Genomic DNA, 21,916 nt, shown 5'->3' with positions numbered 1-21,916 from the left:
TCTTTCATATAATTACTCGTATAAGGGTCAAACTTTTTAAATCGGTCAAATAAGGGTCTAATATTTTTCGTATTTACTCAAATAAACACTTAACCTTTCAAAACAGTCAAATAGAAGTCTAACATTTTCGAATTTTCTCAAATAAAAGCCTAAGCTTTTGAAAATATTTTTAAATAAAGACTTGCATTTGAACATACATGAAAAAGTTGGATCCTTATTTGGTCAGACTCGAAAACGTTATAGGTAATATCAGACCCTTATATGAGTAGCTGTTGTTCGATTGTTTTGAAAGATTAAACCCTTATATGAGTAGCCCCTAAAAAAAGACCTTATTGCTCATCTAGATGAATCTATATCATATCAAACTTGATATTGGAAAATAAGGAGAGAAGATTGACCACTTATGTTGACTATCAAATTAAGAAAAGAAGTTTTTTCTTTTTGGGACATAACCTGCTAAGTTTAGAGACTAATAATATTAGTGAAACTTTGAGCATACAATCAACAAAGCAAATCATGTAACATTGCAAAGAACAAAAGGGAAGTTTCCAACACTCTTTCAACAATTCATCTAGTTTATGGAGGAGAAACAATTGGAAATGTAGATAAACCAGAAGATTATGCAAATAAGCAACAACAGCCAACATAAGTTGAAATCATATTAATGGGAGAGAAGCAAGCTTTAAAAGTTCGGGGAATCCGAGTTTTCTTCAATCGCTTTCACTGAGAAAAATAAGCAGCCCCTCATCTGTAATTGCTCCCTTCTCCATAGCCCTATCTAATGAACTAAACCCCCCACCGTCTCTAATCGAAGACCGTGCACCTCTGCACATTATTGACAAATTAAAATCATTTATCCAAGAGACATGAGTGTATGAGACTAAGTAAAGCACTGCATTGAATTTTAAAAGGGAATCTGTATCCTATCATTTCATTAAATCCTTTTATCAAGCGCTATAGAAGCAAAGTAATCATAAATCATGTAATACTTTGACACTATGAAATCATAAACTGAATCCTGAAACCGCCAGACCCCGCATGGTGGTCGTCTGATAAGGTTGTCAAAAATTGGCCAACGGAGCTAGCCTAGAGCAATCTTCGACTTGTATATAGGATAATCACTTCACCTAATAGGTTATTCCTTTGGGTTGGGAAGTACTCTTATCATTTAGGCTTAAGACATGCTTAGATGGTGTCATCTATTTTCATGAAGTACCAGATTTCTTACGGATAAGCAGAAAAATATGCAACTTACCTTCTCAGTAGATGCTTCGCCATTGTGTTCTTGCCTGTAGCAATGCAATGGTGCAAAGGAGTCCTGCCGTGGAAATCGCGCATATTTATATCGGCACCAAATAGCAGCAACAACTCAACCATCACAGGGTTGTCACTTTGGCATGCCAGATGCAATAGTGAACAACCTTGTAGACAATTCCTCGGGTCACCTGAATTCTTGATTCTCTGACAGGCTGATGGATCATTTTGTATCCACTGCTCAGAAAGGGTGTCAATTGGTTTTTCGGGAGCATCAACATGGTGATACCACTCGATGCTGAAGACATCATCAAAGGTGATATTTACAATATTGATGTTTGACACTGCAATTAGACGATATACTTCTCGTAAATTTTCAGTCTTAACTGCTTGCCAGATGTTTACGTAGTTTGGAGACATTCCATGTTGCTCTGGATCTCTGATGATTAGCAATTTCTTTACATACTGGTTAAGAGAGGAATAATGTTAGGCTTTGTATTGGAAATCACAGCATTTCTAAAATTAGCATTGTGAGAGATAAAAGACTAATCTAAACAGCATGAAATTTTGCAATCATGAAAAATGACAATTATGTAAATGGGACAGATATGCATGTGTACAAGTACACCTGCTTTTCAGCCTTGAATATTACTTTGGGCATAAAGAGAAAAAGAAACCAACAGGAAATGATCTTTCTATATGAAGAACAGCACATCATATCCTGGAGTGATCTATTCCCTTCTTGCATCAGAAGCTAAACAATTCGCTGATCAATTTAGAGAATGACTAAAGGTAGTAGAAGACTAATATAGTCATAATTTCTCAAAGGGGGCAACAATAATAATGTAGAAGGATGTTTCCTGCTTAATGAAACGACAAACCAACTGCCCCATGGGACAATGCAAGGAATAGTAGGAATGAAGAAATGCATGGATGGTGAAATAATGCAATTTGATGCATGAACATCAAGAGAAAAAAATCCAACTAAATACCTTAGCGTTAATATATTTATCTTTTTCGCAAATTGAATCTTTGGGACATGGTTTTGTTATTGATGTGCTAATAGCGTTTGATTCATCCACTCTGCAAATACATTGCATTGAACAGGAAAGAGAGAAATTATCGTAGTGCTAGCTACTAGATACAAAATTAAGCTATCAGCTTAACCACTTATAGATCATCAGCTCAATTCTAGAACTGCTTTCAAATTTATGCATTTGGAACTTATCGATTATCATGCTAAGTATACTGTTTTCTTGGGGGGGGGGGGAAATGGCACAAGTGTGCAACAAGGGGAAGAATAGGACAAAAAGAAAGACCACCAAGTTTTAGAGGATTTGTATATGTCCTCCAAATTAAGACGTTACATTAACCTAATTTAAACTATTTAGAGATGATTTCGAAATATCACATAGAACATACGAAAGGCTAAGTACAAATTTCATTTCCGAGAACAATAATTAGATAAAGACAAAGCCTCAATCATACTCAATATTAACGAAAGCACATTGTCTTCCTTACCCGGTCTTCTATAGGTACCATATATGCTAATGAGAAATCAAAAATTACAGTTTAGCGTACAGAAATGGCATTACAAATTAACAGAGCACCTACTAGCAAACAAGCACAAACACATTATTTTCAACCTGTGGATCTCTTACCTCTCGTCCTGAAGGAGCGAACCTTCCCATATAGAGTTACAATAAGAATTGCCCAGAGTACGAAACAATTCCACAACTGAAGGTTCCCACACTTTGACATCTAATGTCAAAGATCTCACCTGCAAACAGAAGTATTATTTTATTGAAGACGCTTAAAATAAAGGAGAGATCATGATATCAATTTCTATCTACCAGTTTCCTCCCTCTTAATTGTTCTTTTGGCTCTTAAATTTTCTTATTTCACTAAAGTAAACTTTCTTTCAACTTGTACATATTTTCACAGGCAAAACTACTTGTAAGTCAATGGCAGCAAAGTCATACGTAAGTATAACAGTTGGTATGAAACGGTACAACAGATTCTCCCAATAGCCTGCTGCTGCACCCATAATGAAATGAAGGGAACTAAATGTATTTTCTGAATATATATCATATGGCGTCAAAGCTGGTTTGTGTTGTACAACAGACTGGTGCAACACCCAAGTGTTGGAAATGAAGGGAACTAAATACTTTAAGAGAATAATGAGGAATGCAATTCAACAATATAATAGATATAATCTGAAATGGAGGAATTCTTATCTGGGTGCAAAAACTGTACAGCTACTAATAATTATGCATGATTTACAATCCATCATGCAGTTTAATGAAAATTGAGGTGGCAAGTATTAAATGTAAACTAAACAAATAGTAAGAAACCCTTGCTGCAACGTAATAGTCTTGAATGTAGACCTTAAACTGGCTGAAGACCAAAAATAGATTACTAACTAATTACAATAAGCTTATAATCGGGGTGGGGGGGGGTTAGGCCCATAAGGTCTGTCTCTTTTCTGAAGAATAAATTGCACCTTTGAAATGTGTACACCGAGATTACGGTGAACACCAGAGCATTCGATGCATAATAATATGCCTAGATTAAGAGATGCCCAGTCAGGTTCCTGGGCATTGCACTCTGCGCAAACATCATTTCCAGGAATTTCTCGGAGGACTGCAGAAACAGGCTCTGGTCTGTTGCCTATCTGATTATCTGAAGTACCTTGGTTATTAGGTAACAGAACATTAGAAGAAGCTCTGTGAGCATGATCATTATTCTCCACATGCTTTTTTTCCGGATGCAGACACAACAGACAAACAAATCACTATTAGTAGAAATTTAATGAGAATTGATATTTCAACATTGCAAACATAGGAAAAATACGTCTTAGAGGCAAAAAAGAACCTGCTGCTGGATATGATTGTTCAAAAGTGATGTAATAACTGCAGTTATTTTATTAACCCAATCCATTCTATCCCCCGAATTTTCAGCCTGCCCAAACCAATGAAAAAGTATCAGCACAATCATCGTGAAGAAAATATTATAGTCTAGCTTAATTTAGATTTTAGACAGTTTGAAAATATTGCCCTTTGTTCGAGCAACATTCTCTGCAAGGTGTGCATCAGTTTTATCCAGGGTTAACAAATAGTACCGTATTAAAGATGTTCAAAAGAAATTATCTAATACAAATATAACTGTAATAATTGTTTCACACTTACGTTTGTACAAGAGAATTTGACACATGCTTCGTTCTCTTTCTAGGGGCTAGATAATGCAAAGTAGCGAGTGCAAAACTATAGGCAAGAATGAATAAAACTATTGGTTTCAACTTTGATTTTAAAGGGCATGTCATTGTTGGAAATAGAATGTTGTGTTTTGGGAAGTTTCATTGCTACTTTTTCTAGGTAATTATTCGGATTTAATTATACATTAAAGTACCCAATAATTTAGTGACAAATATAGGCATCAAGAAATAGCTACTCCAAAAAACTTTAAATGCCGCTGCCTTATCATATTAACTAATTTATTTCAATAGATTTCAATATTTTCAAAAAAACACACTCACAGACAGCTTTACATGCATTTATAAATATATAATGAATATTAATTATCTTCAAAAGGAAAAAAGAAACTGGCGGAGAAGAATGGAGGAAGCCATGAGACTTGAAACGGACCCCTTAGAAAAGAATGGGACATGAGAAGTAGTAAATGGAAAGAAAGGAGTTGGGTGTAAAAGGGTGTTTTCTCTGAAATTTAAAGTTGATGGCTCATTGAAATGTTACACGGCAAGATTTTTTGCTAAGGGATACACACAAACATATGAATTATCAAAAAACTTTTGCAATGGTTGCAAAAATGACATGGTGAGAATCTTGTTGTCTCTAGTAGCCAGTTCTAATTAGGAGTTACGATAGTATGATGTGAAGAACATTTTTCTTCATGGAGACATAGAGGAAGAAATATATATGAACATTTAACTTATATTTGGAGAAGTCACAGGGATTAAGGTATGAAAATTAAAGAAAGACTTATATGGCTTGAAACAATCATCTCGTGTTTGGTTTGGAAGATTTACAAAGGTTATGCTAGCTACAGGATATAAACAAAGCCAAGGAGACCACACCTTGTTCATCAAACATTAGACTTCAAGGGGAGTAATGACTTTGACAGTCTATGTAGATGACATTATTGTAGCCAAGAATGATGAAAGAGAGAAGCAAATCCTTCAAATATGTCTAACCAGACAATTCGAGATCAAGATTAAGGGTGCTTATTCTAAACAAAGGATCTTTATTTTACCGCACAAGTATGTCATTAATCTTCTCATGGAAACAAGAATTCCTAGAAGCGAGCCAGTCAACACCAGTAGAGCTTAATCATAAACTTGGAGAGGCTATTGAAGACCAAATCGTAGACAATGAAATGTATCAAAACATGTTGGAAAACTCATCTATCTTACTCACACTCAACCAAACATAGCACAACTTGTAAGTGTTATAAGTCGATACATGCATAATTCCAAGAGAATTCCTCTTCAAGTTGTCTATTGTGTGCTACGGTACCTGAAAACTAATCGTGGAAAAGGAAGATTCATAAGATAAATTCTAAACTTATCCTTGAAGTCTATACAGGTGCAGATTATGTTAGGTCTCTTATATATTGAAGGTCTACTTCAAGTAACTATATGTTTCTTGGAGGTAACTTAGTGACATGATAGAATAAGAAACATAACGCTGTGGCTTGATCAAGTGTAGAAGCTTACTTTAGAGCAATGACACAAGATATTCGTGAGTTGTTATGATTGAAGAATAGAATGGACCAATGAAGTTATAATGTGACAATAAATCAACCATTAGTATTACACGTAACCTAGTGCAACATGAGCTAATTAAGCATATTAAGGAGACTATTTTGTCAAAGAAAAGCTAGAGAGTGAGCTGATTTGTACACCATATATTCTTTTGAAGGATCAACTAGCAGATGTCTCTGCAAAAGGACTTGACAATAACAATTTCCATGGAATTATCACAAAGTTGGAAATGGATGATACCCATTCACTAGCTTGAGGGGAATGTGGAAATTCCATGTATTATTATCTTTCCTTTTCTTGTGTATATCATGCAAATATCTTTCTCTTAAAGTTAAGAGGTTAGATCAATTATTTTTTGGTAGAGTTTAGTTCCTTCTTTTTTTATCCCTTTATCTATGTACTTTTAGTTTATAAAATAGATGTGTAACTCAAGAAATAATATTGTTGTAATGTAAATAATCTTAGGATTTGCTTGAGCTTAATATTATACTTAAAATCATGATTTATTGGCCGTAAATATTTTTGTAGATTGTAGCCAAATAAATTAGAGTTTGATTGTAATTTAAATATTAGAGTTTTATTATTTACTTTATACTCTGCATCTTATCTTATTAAGAGATTAGATTAGATAGAATATTAGTTCAATTAAGTTAACCTTTAATAAGACTCTAAGTTAGAGTTGTATACCTATTGTAAATCTGCCTATATAAGGCCTAATCTATGTAGTCATTTTCAATGAGAAAAATTACAAAGAATATATTCTTCTCTGTTCCAAACCGTTTTATCTATTTTCTACATAGTATCAGGCTAGGTTTCACACCTAAATCTACTCCACGATGAATCCTACTACCTTATCATCGAAAGTCAGTTCAGGATCTGAACAAAATCCTTTCCAAACCAGTCTAGTTGAGACGTCACCCTCCCCCTATCGCCTGCCACAAACCTAATAGAGCAAGGCAGGCGAGGGACAACCACACAAACTTCACTGACGTTCCAAATGATGGTAGTAGCAGCACGATCTTCAGCAAATAACATATTGAAGAACTTCAGAGAATATTTGAAAACATGAGAAGTGATCATCATACTTATCTAACAACCTTCTCCAAACATGCCTTGAATCCTTGATTCAGGTGCTTTCAATCATATTTCTAATAATAAAATCTTTTTTCTATCCTTACTTCCTCTAAAGTTATCTTAGTTAATGGATCTCAAATAACGGTTAAAGAAATAAGAAAAAATTGTCATCTCTCTTCTCTGTCTTTAATTTTAGTTTCATATGCCCAAAATGTTCATATAACCTTACTTCCATTAGAAAACTGTATAAACGAAGATGATTGATGATGGAAATGAGTCACATAGATTATAGTACTACCTATACATCCTTACTACACCAATAGTCATAGATTGTGCTACTTATCTATCCTTACTACACCAATAGTCATAGATTATACATTTATACTACCTATCTATCCTTACTAAACCAATAGTCATAGATTATACATTTATACTACCTATCTATCCTTACTACACCAATAGCCCTTGCTTATTCTATTTCTGTGTATCTTTTCCATAGTCATCTCAGTCATTCCAATCTCTCTAAACTTTAGAAGACGATTCACGATCTTTCAACTTTCCATTGAATGTGAGTCTTGTCAACTTGAGAAACATAATCATGCTTCTTTCTCAAAACGAATAAATTCTAGAACTTCTTTATTTAGTTTTGTTCGTTCAGACATTCAAGGTTCAAGTCGTATCAATATGGTATTTATGTTAAAATCTAGTGCATCGATGATGCATGAGAATACAATGTATCCCTTCCTTTACAAGAATTTATGAGTTCTCAAGGAATCATCCATTAAACTTCTTGTTCTTATACATCACTACAAAATGGTGTGACCGATCGTCATCTCATCGAAGCCGCTCGCACTGTTCTTATTCATAATAAAGTATCAGTTTGTTTTGGGGAATGTTTTGACTGCTAGTTACCCTATGAGTCGTATGCCACCTTCTATTCTGCAAAACCAAAGTCCTCATTCTATTTTTTTGGGGTCAACGACTACATCTTTCTACATGTGTGTTTGGTTGCACTTATTTTGTTCACAATCACACTCTAGGAAAGACAATCTTCTTCCAAAATCCATTAGATGTATCTTCTTGAGGTATTCACATCATCAAAAAGGGTCAAATGCCACGATCCAATTACCAATAAATACTTTATTTTTGAAAATGTAACCTTTTTTAGATATCTCCCTAATTTTCTTCTTAACCCGTGTATCAAAAAGATGTTGAAGAAACACTTTTGGTTCTTATCTTTCCTATTACTAATAATGCACCTTCAAAAACTCTTTAGGTCTACACCAAATGATCCTCTATACATCATTCTACTAATCCTACTACAAGTACAAAACAGGAGTTTGGTCCGAGTAACTCGTTTCCCCAACTACCACCTCATCCAACTCTTATCATGCCTCCAGCAAACAAACCTAATGCCCTTATAAAAGGAATTCATTCTTCTCGTAATGCACATCCTATTTATACTTTTTTGAGTTATAATCAACTGCCATTCTCATATTACGCTTCTACCTCAAATTTATTCATTGTTCATTCCTAAGATTGTTAGTATAGTAAAGACAGATCCTAGATGGCAACAAGCTATGGTGGAGGCACTAGAATCTTCATCAATTATAACCACTGAAAATAAATGTCACCAACATAAGGACAGACTAATATCAAGCTTAATGTTTCAAAAAATTCCATTCTAGAAATTTGGTAGAAATATTGATTGCATTATCCAAAATATTTTTAAATCCTAAATATATTGAAATGATATATTGTAAATTCTTTGACACCTTGCAAAAGCTAGGTAGCAGAATATTGTTAAGTGCCTAATATACCTTCATCTACCTTTATGAATCATAAAATCATGAGTTCAAACTTTAGTCAATCTTAAATGGCTAGAATTAAGGTTTCATAAGATATTAATAGTACATAAAGTCCCAAGCAAAAATCCAATGGGTCATAGTAAGAACACAGAACTAACCTCCTTTCATACTATATGTAGTCAACTAAATGTGTGATATAGAGACTTAGCAGTAACTTAACCATATTGTTGACATTTTAAGAAAAAGTGAAGAATCCAATGACAAGTAAATATCACCTGAAATGTGTAAGTTTTAAGTGGAGATATGATCCTAAAGCAAAGTCGTAAATCTGTATCTTCAGCATCCATCTTTATTGTTGAAGTACAAAGATCAACAGTATGACAGCCCAGATTTTCATTAGATGGTGACTTATACTTGGAACGAAATCTAGAAAATACACCGCTATTATGGTCAACTGCAGTTACTGCACCAGTATAGTGATGGAGAAAACTCTGGAAGTAAAACATATAAACACTTAAGTATCTCAGTCGCACACCCTCAAATATGTCAAAACCAAAAATTAGCAAGCACCAAGACGAAAATCCAGTAATAATTATGTCCCATCATCCATAATCATAATTAGGAAGCAATATGTTTCAACCTATATAATTAAACTTGAACAATCAAGAACAGGAAAAAGTAATACTACATACCGTTGGTTTGATACCCTTATTCCTATAATAGTATAGTGTTCCTTGACTATCAAGTACAAAGAACCTCCTCTTCCAATCTCCCCTCAAACTTGAAGAACGTTTCAATAAATATCCTTGTTTGATTGTCTGGACCTGTAAAATGAATGATTTTATCATCTCTCCCAGAGAAAAAATAAATACAATGCTTAAAAATACCAGCACAACAATATATATATAGTGAGAGAGACTAGTTTCAATGGCAGTAGCTACGAAATATTATCAAAATTATAATATAGTATATTAATTTAAAAGTTCTAATAGAAATATGATAAAATTAAACATATATTTTTAGTATAAAATTTTAGATTCAAAATATAAACAAATTTGAAAAGTTAAGATGCAATATCAATAGAAAAATAAATATATAATTTTTCTCAATTTTATTTTTATCTAAATTTACACATAAATTTTTAAAATATGAATACTAGAACATTTTAAAATAAATTTTAATAATTAATTTGATGTATAATTTTAGATCAAAATATGTTGGCAGGCTCTACACTTAGACAAAGTATGAGATTCAATCCATTTACTTGAAAAGTTTAAAATTAAAGTCTTACTTTTTAGATTTAAAAATCTTAGTCCAATGGTAAACAACGTTAGTATTTACAGTCAAAATTATCAGGTATGCTTACTGAGTTCATAATGATTAGCTTCTAAAGTTGGTAAGATTGCATGCATGTACTGATAACAAAATTTGACGAAAAATACTTATAGTGACAATGATTGAACTAAGTATTTCAAATTAAAAAAAGTAAGAGGATCTAGTTTTGATCTTTTTAAGAATAGGGACTAAATCATGATTTTATTCAAGTATAAGGACCGACAGTATATTTAAAACAAAAAATTTAAATTATATAATTGATAACTTAATTGTAGGTTATTTTTCAAAATTATAATTGAAAAGGTAAAAGAATTTAAAATGTACATGTGATATTATCAAATTATACTATAGTACATTAATTTTAAAATTCTAATAAAAAGAAATAAACTTTATTATATTACATTAGTACAAAATTTTAAAATATAAATAATATAAAATTAACACTTTATGTCACTAGAACATAAATATATATTTTTTCTCTAGTTTATTTCTTTCTATATGCAATTGCACATATATTTTTTAGAATATGAATAGGCTTATATTATCAACAGAAATTCTCAAAAGAAAATTTTGAGATACCAAAATGTAATTTATTTATTTTATAAAAATAATTAAAAAAACCATAATTCTCTATCGACATTGTCACAACATGTTATCTTGGTAATGTCATTTCACGTCTGATGGGTTTTGTTACATAGTCATGTCATCTAATAATTTGTAACTAAATACTAAGTAATCAAATTTCTAGTGTTCTTTACTTTAGTGCTGAAATTGATCGTTTTAATAGTTAGATGGTCAAATAAAACTTTATGCATAATTGAATGATCATTATATATGTAATTTACTTTTTCAAGCATATGCTACTCATACTAATTTATCAGTAGGTTTACCTCTAATATTATTAATGGCTTATCACTACCATTTTTCTATTATTTGTTAGTTATAGAAAAATGAACTAGTACTTCTATTCTCAATAGATTTACAATATTAGAAACATGCAATTTAATGATCTGTATGTTTGGGGTTTGATTTGTTAACTTGATATAGCTTAAAATCTAAATTGATGTTACAATAATGATTACATTTGTAAATTTATAAATACTTATTAATAACATGTATATTTTTACATTTTAATGATGAAACTTGTAACTATTATCTTATCTGTCACAAGTTACTACTATGGTATGAATTGTTAATTATCATGTCATCTATTATTTATTACAATATTATTAATATGACAATGTAATATTTTTTAAATTATTTATTAGTATATTAATAATTTAATGAAGTTTTATTAATTTAAATCTTTTGGCTTATATTTATTTCACATGTTGATTGGGACTTAATAATATAAGTTGAAACAATTTCAAAACTTAAAAGTATAATAATGGAGTAATATTTTGCTATGAACAAATTGATATATGTAAATCTGAAAGTTGTTCTATTTTTATTAATATTTTATATTACTTTTACCATTATAATTATGAAATTGAAAATTATGTTGTCAATTATTTAATATTTTCTTGTATATCATTTTAATTAATAATTTTTATAATAAAGGAATTTTAAAACAAGTTATGTAGACTTAATTATAAATTATCCTACTAAATTATTAACTTAAATATATAATGATAATTATATACTAAAGATGATTATGTTCTATTGACTGTTTATACAAAAAATTTAAATTATAAATAATTATTTTATTATGTATTCATTTATTATCATTTTACATAAGTATTAAATGTCCAAAAAAATTGTAACAAATTTGATTTTTTTTTAAAAAAAAAATCAATCTAAAAGTTTAAAATTTAATGTCTTAATTATAAGTTAACCTAATATATTTTAATTACAATTATGTACTTTATTTTTTATATTTATATAACTTTAAACAAAATAACAAAAATTGTAAACTTATATTGAGAAAAATTAATTAATTTTAAATTTAAATAAACTAATAAGAAGTACATATTTAAATACTATTAATTTTAACATAGTTTAACATTACATGAACTCTTTTTTTTTAAATATTTATTAAATCAATAAAATTACATATCTACATATAATAACTTAGTCAATTTTAAAAATTTAAAGAATATTTTCGTAATTCACTTTTAGTAGTCAATTTGCTGTATATATATGTGTGTGTGTGTATTTGTGTAGATGAAATGAAGATCACTCACTCACCTCCCCTTTCATTGAGGACTGCATGATGGCTTCTATGTTTTTGTCTGAATTCATGCCCTTAACACCAATGGCACCAGAACTTGTTGAAGGGTCTATGTTACTTGAAGCTCTTAGAGTGTCAATCTCAGCTTGGGTTCTGAATTCTTGAATACGTTTTTCAAGACTACACTGCTCAGCATTTGCTAATTCTTTTGCTTGTTGAGCATATGCATATACCTATTATAAAAGAAATCAATTCTGCCATCAAGTGAAACCACATTAACAATCCAACCAAATCAGATTAAGTTAAACTTAATAAAACGGACGGACAAGGTAAGGACATGGGATCCCAAAGCCACCTGTTTTAAATGATAAGTGTGCACACAATCTGCAGTCAATGTCAAGGTCTAACAGAGATACACCTTTAACCTGAGCATTTATATAAGCCAGAATATAGATGCATATATCATGTTGCAATCAGGAGATTGATTTCTTAATTAAAAAATCTCAAAGGATGAACTATGCAACCAGATGGTTCTTATGATATGATATATTCATATCGATTGGCATGACAATAAGAAACTCTTTGACATGGTAACTCCAAAAAACACACTGAATATCTCTTGTATGTGCCTGTCTATCTATTTATACTTTGTAATTGAAAATACTTGCACCTAATAATATGCTAGATAAAAAAAACGATAATAGAAAGAGGTGTGCAAATTATATTTATACTAAAGAATCTAAAAGAATACATAATATTCCTATAACTGCATGGATTATTTTGGCTGATCAAAATACTTTTTTAATTGCCAACACTGAGGTCATAGGATCAGTAATTTGCAATGCCAACTTCTCTGAGGATGAAACTTCTAGAAATTATTAATTCCACTGATTAAACGTCAATAACTTGTTTTTAAAATCATGGGGTAGATCAACCTTCATTAAATATTTAATCCAGTTAATCGGACAGTAGTAGTCAACACCTTTCTAACTTCCTCTGATTCACTTTTTTTCTATACACAAAAGGGGAAAAAGTGTGTAAAATATTACCTGGTGAATAAATGGTTCCAACTGCTTCAATAATTCATACCCCTGTAACGAAAATCATATTCAGTTTACACAAGACTTGTCAACTATATCATCTAATGAAAAAAATTAAGAAATATATCTTAAAAGGAAATACAAACCAGCTTAAAATATTTAAGATGGCTATCCATAATTGCACTTATAGATTCCATAAACTCATACTTCTTTTTTGCTTCAATATTCATTAGCGCATTTACCTGTGTTCCTTAAACCACAAAGAAAAGTCACCAAATGAAGCATGAAATAATACAGAAACATAATCTTAACAGAAATAAACAGGGATTTGCAGCTACAGCAAACATACTAAATTGAAGCGGCTTCTCTCAAAAGTAGATTTTGAATTTTGTAGATCCTGTCACAAAAAGTCCAAACTCACCCAGGGATTTGCAGCCAGGTAAGTTTTTTTTTAAAAGAAAAATAAATAAGACAACTGCACCCTACAGACAAGTTAGAAACTGGAAAGTGTCGATAAAATATAAGAGATGTGAACAACGATATGGTATAATCTGGACAAATGATGCCTTCATTAGCCCAAAAAAAAAAGACAATTCCATCTTTAATATAAGCCTGACTAGTTAGTTAGATTCTCAATTCTTCAAGCAAATGAGGTAATTACACAACTACAGTTGTGAGTTTGTGACGTGTTTGGACCACCATTGTAATTAATGAGTCCCACTGAATTGATTGTAAATGGAGGCCCCCCAATTACACTCTTCAATTCCAATATTAGGAAAGGGTAGTAATTACATTTTTATGCAATTTAACTGTGGTATCCAAACACATCCTTATTCTTCTTCGGAGAAATTAGATAGGACACTTAATAAAAGAAATTGTTTTATCATTCTTAGTAGAAGTTAATTGTTTAGAACTCTTAGAATAGAAGTTGTGTGTTTTTAGGACTTTTTTTTAGCGATATACTTCCTTTAATTATTGTAATATCTTTTTGAAGGGACAAATGGAATAATGAAAGAAGCATAATTTTTATCAGTAACAGAAACGAAAGAAATGTTTCATTATTCTTAGGAGAAGTTAATTGTTTTAGGACTCTTAGAATAGTTGTGTTTTTGTAGGACTTTATTAAGCGATATACTTTCTTTAATTATTGTAATCTCTTTTTAAAGGGACATATGGAATAATGAAAGATAGGAATAACTTTTATCAGTAAAATAAGAGATCTAAGTCTCTCTCTAACAAGCCCTAAGGTTTCAGTCTCCCTTCAACGAGCTGAATTATCAAATCCCAAACGCACAGGCATAACAGATATCTAAGCAGATGTAAACATTCCATACAAGTGACTCAAAACATACTCTCTTCAGACAAAGGTAAGTGAAGAGAATGAATGAGCCTCATAAGTTTTCAAGAAAAAGGAACAGATCTGGATGTACAGTTCAGAAACAAAGAGGAGTATAATGACTACTGGCTAAATTAATATCAGATCCATGGTTCCATGGTCCAGAGAAACAGGTTTTGTTTCTTTTTGATGGTTCTGAAAGAGGTAAATATTTTCTAACAAGTGAACCAGATTCCATACAGCAGAACAATGAGAAAACTAACAAAACATACAGAGCATAGTATAAGAATGTCATCTCTCAGCCTTCTTATAAACATGAGAGAAGTCAATAATTACATAAGGAAAGAGAATACCTCTTCTAGCTCAGCAACAACATCTTCTGGTGTATTCTTCTTCAAAGACACATACTTTTCACGTGCCTGCTAGTAAAGAACATTACGGCATTATATTTTACGGGAATCAAGGAATACGATGCTGTTTTATTATGCTTTATAGGTGACTTTTCATAAAATGCTAGGAAATATCAGCACTTGTATTAAAATCAATTGGAGAACAACATTTGAACTGTGACATCTTCAGCAATGTTTTCAGCAAGAAATATTCAGGTTTCAGGACATGTCATCAACTTTCTGATTTGAATTCTCTGCTACTCATTTCTATTGAATAGCTCTTGATTCAGAAGATTTCTGAATGGTATCATATACAGCAATAATATGTTTTTACCTAATAATTGGATAGTTCAAAAGTTTACTGCTGACGACCTCACAGGCAAGAGAGAGGGAGAGAAACAATGAAGGAGATTCAAAATGTCATTAAGACCCAAACCCAATAATTATCTTCATGCCAGAAAGTAAGTTTACATATTATTTAATACCTGGTCATATGCACTTATAGCTTTGTCAAACCGTCGACGAGACTCCTGCAGAATTCAGAGGACAAAAGCAGCGGGACAAATTGAGAAGGGATGAATAGAGCTAAGCTTTTAACTCTAACCTAATTAGAAAGAAAAAAAAAAACTATTAAAAATGTTGAGCTCTTCAACAATGAATTGTAATGTTATATTTTCTCATCTGATTTATTAACCACCCAAGCTCCCATCATAAGAATTTATTATATTCTAAGGAGACATCTCATCCTATCTTGCAATTATTTGGCTTCCACAGTTATCAACATGTAGATTCAAAATGTTCATCCACAATGAGTTCTTAATAGGGTGATATACAATCCCTCCAGAAGACTTCATAATGTCCATGACTCAGATAAGAAAAACTGCAATATGTCCCATTCAAAAAGGAACATGATATGGTTCCACGTTTGATTTTCTACTCATTTGAGGGTCCTATATTTTCTAAACATTCTGAATTTCAGATTCCAAGATGCACTACTCGGTTTTAGTAGAAGTGTGGCAATCATTAACAACCCCCTATTGCAAGCACTCAACCAAGTTTTTTTTTTCTTTTTCCCCTGCTCAGTAGCACACAACAAAGTTTCATAGAAAAAACTCTACAAGGAGTGATTGTATTTGTGTTCATCTCTCAGTAACTCAGTTTCAGTTAAAAAAAAAAGAGCTGGAAGTGGGCTAGTTAGTAACAATTTCAATAAACTGATGAACAAAACAGCCACTTTCGAAAACAAAATTTAGAGCTAGCTCCTAAATTGTATTTACCTTTGCATCTTGCAGATCAACAGTCATAAAGTGCATTAGCCGATCAATTAACACATGGTCCACCTGTAATTGATATTCAAATCTCAAAAAAAAAAAATTGAACGTCCAAAATAAAATATGCAAAATATATGTTCCAATTCTCTAGGTCGTGTAGATGGCCAAGAGGAAAATGTTAAAGTTGACTCTCAAATATATGAAGTTTTTTTAAGAAATTTTGCTTATCTGAACTTATGCAGCAGGTAGCCTCGAGATTGTTAGCGTTCACGTGCAACAAATATGTTAACGTTTACTTATGCTATTACATTAAAAAGTAACTAACCAGGTTGAAATAAAAGCATATGATAGAAAATGAAGAATTTATAATTACCTATGCAGAAATTAAAATGTTAAATGCTGTCTTGGGTAAAGCTACTTCCAATGTCCTTTAAGCTACTTCCGTAGGTTGAAAGTTATGAAGGGGGTTTTTAATGAGGCCTTTTATTTTTATCAAAAAAAATGATGTCTTGGGTAAAGCTACGACCTGGTCACGTAAATCTATTTTCAGCAGAAAATCAAATGTCATAAGACTGTTTGCAAAAGGTGCACCTGTGTCAACTTCAAAAGACAAATTGCAAAGGTCCCTGGGTTCATTATATGGCTGCTTATTTCCTTATTAAAAGCTGGTGAAAGGGGTCGATACCTTGATTTGACAAATATTCTATGCCATTACAAAGACACAGTTTTAATAGTACATGATATCTACCATCCAGAAGCTCGTCTTCTGATCATGTCTTTCAAACTCATTTTATGAGTAAAGGTAAGGTGATTATGATCCGATACAAATATTTTCCGATTGATAAATTCTTCATGCATGGTTAACTACTTCACGCAACTTAGAAAAGAGTCATGCATATCCATTCATAGAGATGTAAATATGAATAAAGCAACAAACACCAATGGTCTTATATTAAAGTTGGGCCCTCCACCTATTACCAACTAGATTTAGGTTGGATGCTTAACATGGTATCGAAGCTCAGGTTTTCCATATTATCTCATTTGAGGTTCAAAAACCTTAGTGAGGTTGTCCACTGATAGGTATTAGGTTTTCTGTGATCTTAAATTAAAGTTGGCCCCTCGACCTACTACCAATTTTTTTTTTAGGTTGGATCCTTAATAAAAAGGAATTTTGTATGGGGGAATAGAAAATACCATTTAGTAAAGTGTCAAAACTGGTACATTTACAATAGGCAATAAGAAAAATGCTACTTATCCCCGTCTTATTCAATTGTATAAGAAAAATTTGCTTTCTTTAGATGGTAAACTGACACTCACTTGTGAACGTAGCAACTCTTTATAGCTGGCCAGCTCACGAAAAGCTTTGATGAACTTGGACATGATTGGCCCTACAAAAAATTTTACAAGTACCACCAGGAGTTAACCCAATTATTCTAGCTTTATTAACGAGACTGTAGCTTCTTACATGCAAAAAAGAAAAAAAAAAAGACCAACAACAACAACACAAGCTTCATTGGTAGTTAATAACGGTATAATAGGTTTCTCTTCCATCCTCCAGACAATATGCAATCTGTATATAAGAATCAGAAATGCAAAATCTAACTTTATAGAAGCTTCTCATTATTATTATACTCACCCTATAGTTCAGCTGCATCACAGCATGTCTTTCTGTCACATATTTTAAACAAGTCGCACAACTCCATGACAAATTACTAGAATAATTTTCTAAGTCTAAAACCTCAATTTATTCGCCTAACTTTAAGTCAGGAGTGGGAGACATCTTTAGTGAGCTAGAATATTCTGAGATGAGTGGAGAGCTACATGTATCCATATATTGTCTGGTCTTGTTCAGACTTCAGACCCAAGGCCTCTCCTTTTAAAGTAAAAAAAAATTAAAACATCAAATATGTTTTTCCTGTCTACATCTACTACTCTGACTAAACATAATTACTTCTAAGTATTCACCGAGTGACCTGAATAACTTCATATTCCACCCAATGAAATCTCCAAACACTATTTCCTTATGTCTTAAATACACAAGACTAAATAAGATTAATATAAGACCCTTTAAAACCATACAGGGAAAACTCAATTGCCACTTGATAGCATTTGTTCTGCAAAAAGCAAATTTCTCGAATAGTTAAAGCTTTCTACCATTGATTGAAAACAGGAATTTGCAAGACATATGTTAAATGCACATATGTTATTTGTTTCATCTACAAAAATTCGCAAAACTTGCAAGTTGCAACACTAGAACCAAATCACTAAACCTAATCAAAATTCTTAACATTAACTAGTAAAATGGGTTTTGTAGTTAAAAAAAGTTTAAGATGACACCTTGGCAACCTCCTACGGATAAACTAACAGGATCATCCTTCCCACTACCAAATGCTTCTAAAGAGTCAGCAAAGCTATTTTCTCCATTATGTGCTTCTACAAGGGCTGCCCTGCAAAAGCAGCAGAGAGAGAGCAAAATAAAAAAGCATGCATACATGGAATGAAAGAGGGGAAGAGAGATAAAGAGAGTCAGATCTTCAATAATTCATTTTTGTATTTTACAACTTGAGTTACTAACGAGAGTACTTGCTCTCTGCCTTCTTTTATTGGGTCTCGGGCAATTAACTTAATCATACCCTATGCATTATTGGAGCTGGAATTATGTCATAGTAGGGGAGAGAGCAAATTCAAGGTCAGATGTTCAGGGTCCAAGGCAAAAAGATACATTTGCATTAGAGATCAAATTTTGAATCCAAGATCTTGCTACAAAGCTGATGAGCATGGAGAGTACAACATACTGAGAACATGTTGTCGGTTAGTTCTGAGGGAAGCAATAATATATTTAACAATGAAAAAACAAAGAATAAAATTTCATATTTTAAAAAAAACTTATAGTCAAAAAACTTTACCTCAATAAATCATTATTAACAATAACTGAATCTAAGCATTTACATTATGAGTAAAAAAAAAGAATACGTAAATTTAGAAATAGAAAGATACATACAGAAACTTTTTGCTTCCTTTGTATAGTATTTGACATCGGTTTTTCAAATCGTCAGCCGTGAGCTCTAAAGAAAATATCTGTTCAATTAACCAACGTATTAGAATCATATTTTTTTAATCAATTAAACAAATATAAACATAATCCCAAAGAACATGGAAATATAAAAATAAGTCATAAGTTCATGCAATGCATATTTTCATGAAATAAGATTCAAACGAATTTTGATCCTTCACTATTCAGTAAAACAAAATGGAATATATATATATATATATATATATATATATATATATATATATATATATATATATCCAAATAAAACGGTAAGCCGAGTATCACATTTCGATTCAAAAAGGAAGAAGAATGCTTTTCAGGCAGCATTGGATAAGGAATCAACCGGAAAAAAAATAATGATCGGGAAACACAAATGTAGAAGAGTGAAGATGTAGAGAATTTTGGAATTACCTGCTTTTGAAACATAGGCGAATCTTCAAGCTTCAAAAAGGTCGCCATTGCTAATTTGCTTTCGGTTTCTTCTTTATTTTTCGAAATTCAATCCCGTGAGATCGCAAGGACTCTGTCTCGGATCCAAAATGATAATAATGGAAACCAAATGATTAATGAAGGTGTTTGATTTATTAGTTCCTTCGATTAAAGACAGGCTAATTTTAGTGGCGCGCCACGAACTGGAAATCTATGCCAACTACGCACTAGCTGGGTTCGTGGGCGACCTAGGGCCAGGGGTATCTATCTGGGCTCTCTGAGTTTGACACTAAAACCCACTAAACTAGATCCAACAAAATATTTATTTCCTTTCACTACTTTTTGACAATTATAGGGGAAAAACATGATACCATTTTTAGTTTTTGCTTATAATTTTTAAAATATCTTTAAATTTTATAAAAAAAAAATTAATTTTTTCATAGTTCCATAAAAAACTATAATTATCGAAAAAATTTGACAAAATCGATCAAATAAGGTAATGGAAAACATTCTTCATATATTGCACCCTTGAGATTATTTTTATAATCTCTTAAATAAGGTACTTTAAATAATAACACAGGAAAAGCGGCAAAACTGCCCAAATAATGCGGTTTGGAATATTTTTTTCCCCAGAATAATCCACTTCCCATATTATTTCCCCATCTAGTGTGTTTTCTACAGTATAAGGCTAAAGTCTCCACGAAATCTCGGCGTCTTCAGGCAAAACCAGGAAGACTCCAAGATTTCTCAACGTCTTCAGGCCAACCAGGAAGACTTCATGATTTATCGATTTCTCGGCGTCTTCAGGCAATCTTCAGGCAACTCAGAAGACCTTGGGAAATCATGGCGTCTTCATCTTTATTTCATTCTGAACCAAAGCAACAAAATTTGCTGCATGCCATGGAAAGCAACGCTGCATGCATGCGTTGGGTTCTTTTTTATCTTCTTTTACCCCAAAAGTGATCGTTCTGACAGGCCACGTGAATGGTCTCCATTCTAAAAGCCGGACATTAACACACAGCAGGTTAAGTTTTAAACGTTTCGCATGGTGCTGCATCATACGCATAGTAGTTAGCATGCTATGTTATTGTTGCGTAGAAGACTTTTTTGTCTATAATATGAGCTTTATTATCATTAGTTGGTGTTACCATATAGGTCATTGATCATGTAGTACTTTTTTTGCAAAGAAATGAAAGCATTCAACTTATTTGGATCATATATTGAGTTGCCTGATAGTATTGTGTTTTAGGCTTAACTGAAAAATAAGTGTCAAAGTTATCTCTTTTTTTGCTTTATGAACTTCAGGATGTCATTTTAAACGTAATGTCTATAATAGACATTTTATCTTTTCAAACTCATTTTTGAAAGTAATTATAAAAAAAAATTAAATGTACTTTTGTACAACACTTTTGTAAATACATGCCCACCACCACTCTGTTATCCCACTTGAGGACAAATACTCATATTTGACATCATAGATGTCATCTGATCAAAATCATATGTTGCTCCAAACATGTGAGATAACATGGGTGATTGATGAGGAATAAGCTGAGTGTAGGACGTAACACCAAAATCACCAAACACTTGATGAAATGATCCTGTACCACCAAAAGATTCTGGTGGGATAGTATCTATTGCCGCTTGTTCTGCTTCATAGTGAGATGAACTCCCACTCTCACTCCTTCTTGGTTTCTCGACTTTACCAATTTTTTTCTTATACTGTATAAATTATTGTATTTCTCTGTTCGTTGTCAATAACAGCTTTCTATGTTCCCAATAATAATTCAGCTAATCCGAGTTCTGGAAGTCAAAGTCATCCGCTTGTATGAGAGTGAGCGTTGGCAAGTATGAAGTTGTTGTTCCAACAATTGATATCGTTGGCATGCCTCACAGCCCAATCCTCATCGTGCCTACCCCGCCCATCTAATCTGTGGAGAGAGTCACGATTCTCTGGAATTCGCAGAATAGGTTGGTGGAA

At 32.1% G+C, this 21,916-nt stretch overlaps 1 protein-coding gene across 3 annotated transcripts; it reads right to left on the bottom strand.

Moving 5' to 3' along the window:
* Window positions 1-528: 528 nt before the first annotated feature.
* Window positions 529-20,105, bottom strand: LOC120169668 (ADP-ribosylation factor GTPase-activating protein AGD2-like). 3 transcript variants are annotated; one of them, XM_039177784.1, is made up of 19 exons: window positions 19,921-20,104; window positions 19,459-19,535; window positions 18,795-18,904; window positions 17,775-17,845; window positions 16,464-16,526; window positions 15,672-15,716; window positions 15,151-15,216; window positions 13,811-13,858; window positions 13,608-13,703; window positions 13,471-13,512; window positions 12,439-12,654; window positions 9,609-9,740; window positions 9,192-9,407; window positions 4,129-4,215; window positions 3,758-4,009; window positions 2,916-3,034; window positions 2,247-2,337; window positions 1,256-1,719; window positions 529-825 (listed from the first exon to the last, which is right to left on the bottom strand). In XM_039177784.1, the coding sequence occupies exons 1-19, from the start codon at window positions 19,966-19,968 to the stop codon at window positions 711-713; spliced, it is 2,358 nt and encodes a 785-aa protein (XP_039033715.1). In that variant the 5' UTR covers window positions 19,969-20,104; the 3' UTR covers window positions 529-710. The 3 variants fall into 3 exon arrangements, with proteins under 3 accessions (XP_039033715.1, XP_039033722.1, XP_039033732.1); XM_039177791.1 differs by lacking the exon at window positions 4,129-4,215 and having other exon boundaries at window positions 19,921-20,103; XM_039177801.1 differs by lacking the exons at window positions 529-825; window positions 2,247-2,337 and having other exon boundaries at window positions 1,633-1,719; window positions 19,921-20,105.
* Between the last annotated feature and the right edge of the window lie 1,811 nt (window positions 20,106-21,916).

Source organism: Hibiscus syriacus, unplaced genomic scaffold (assembly GCF_006381635.1).
Source record: "Hibiscus syriacus cultivar Baekdansim isolate YM2019G1 unplaced genomic scaffold, ASM638163v2 tig00003041_pilon, whole genome shotgun sequence".
Lineage (NCBI taxonomy): Eukaryota > Viridiplantae > Streptophyta > Magnoliopsida > Malvales > Malvaceae > Hibiscus > Hibiscus syriacus.
This window is presented reverse-complemented; position numbering and strand designations above follow the sequence as displayed.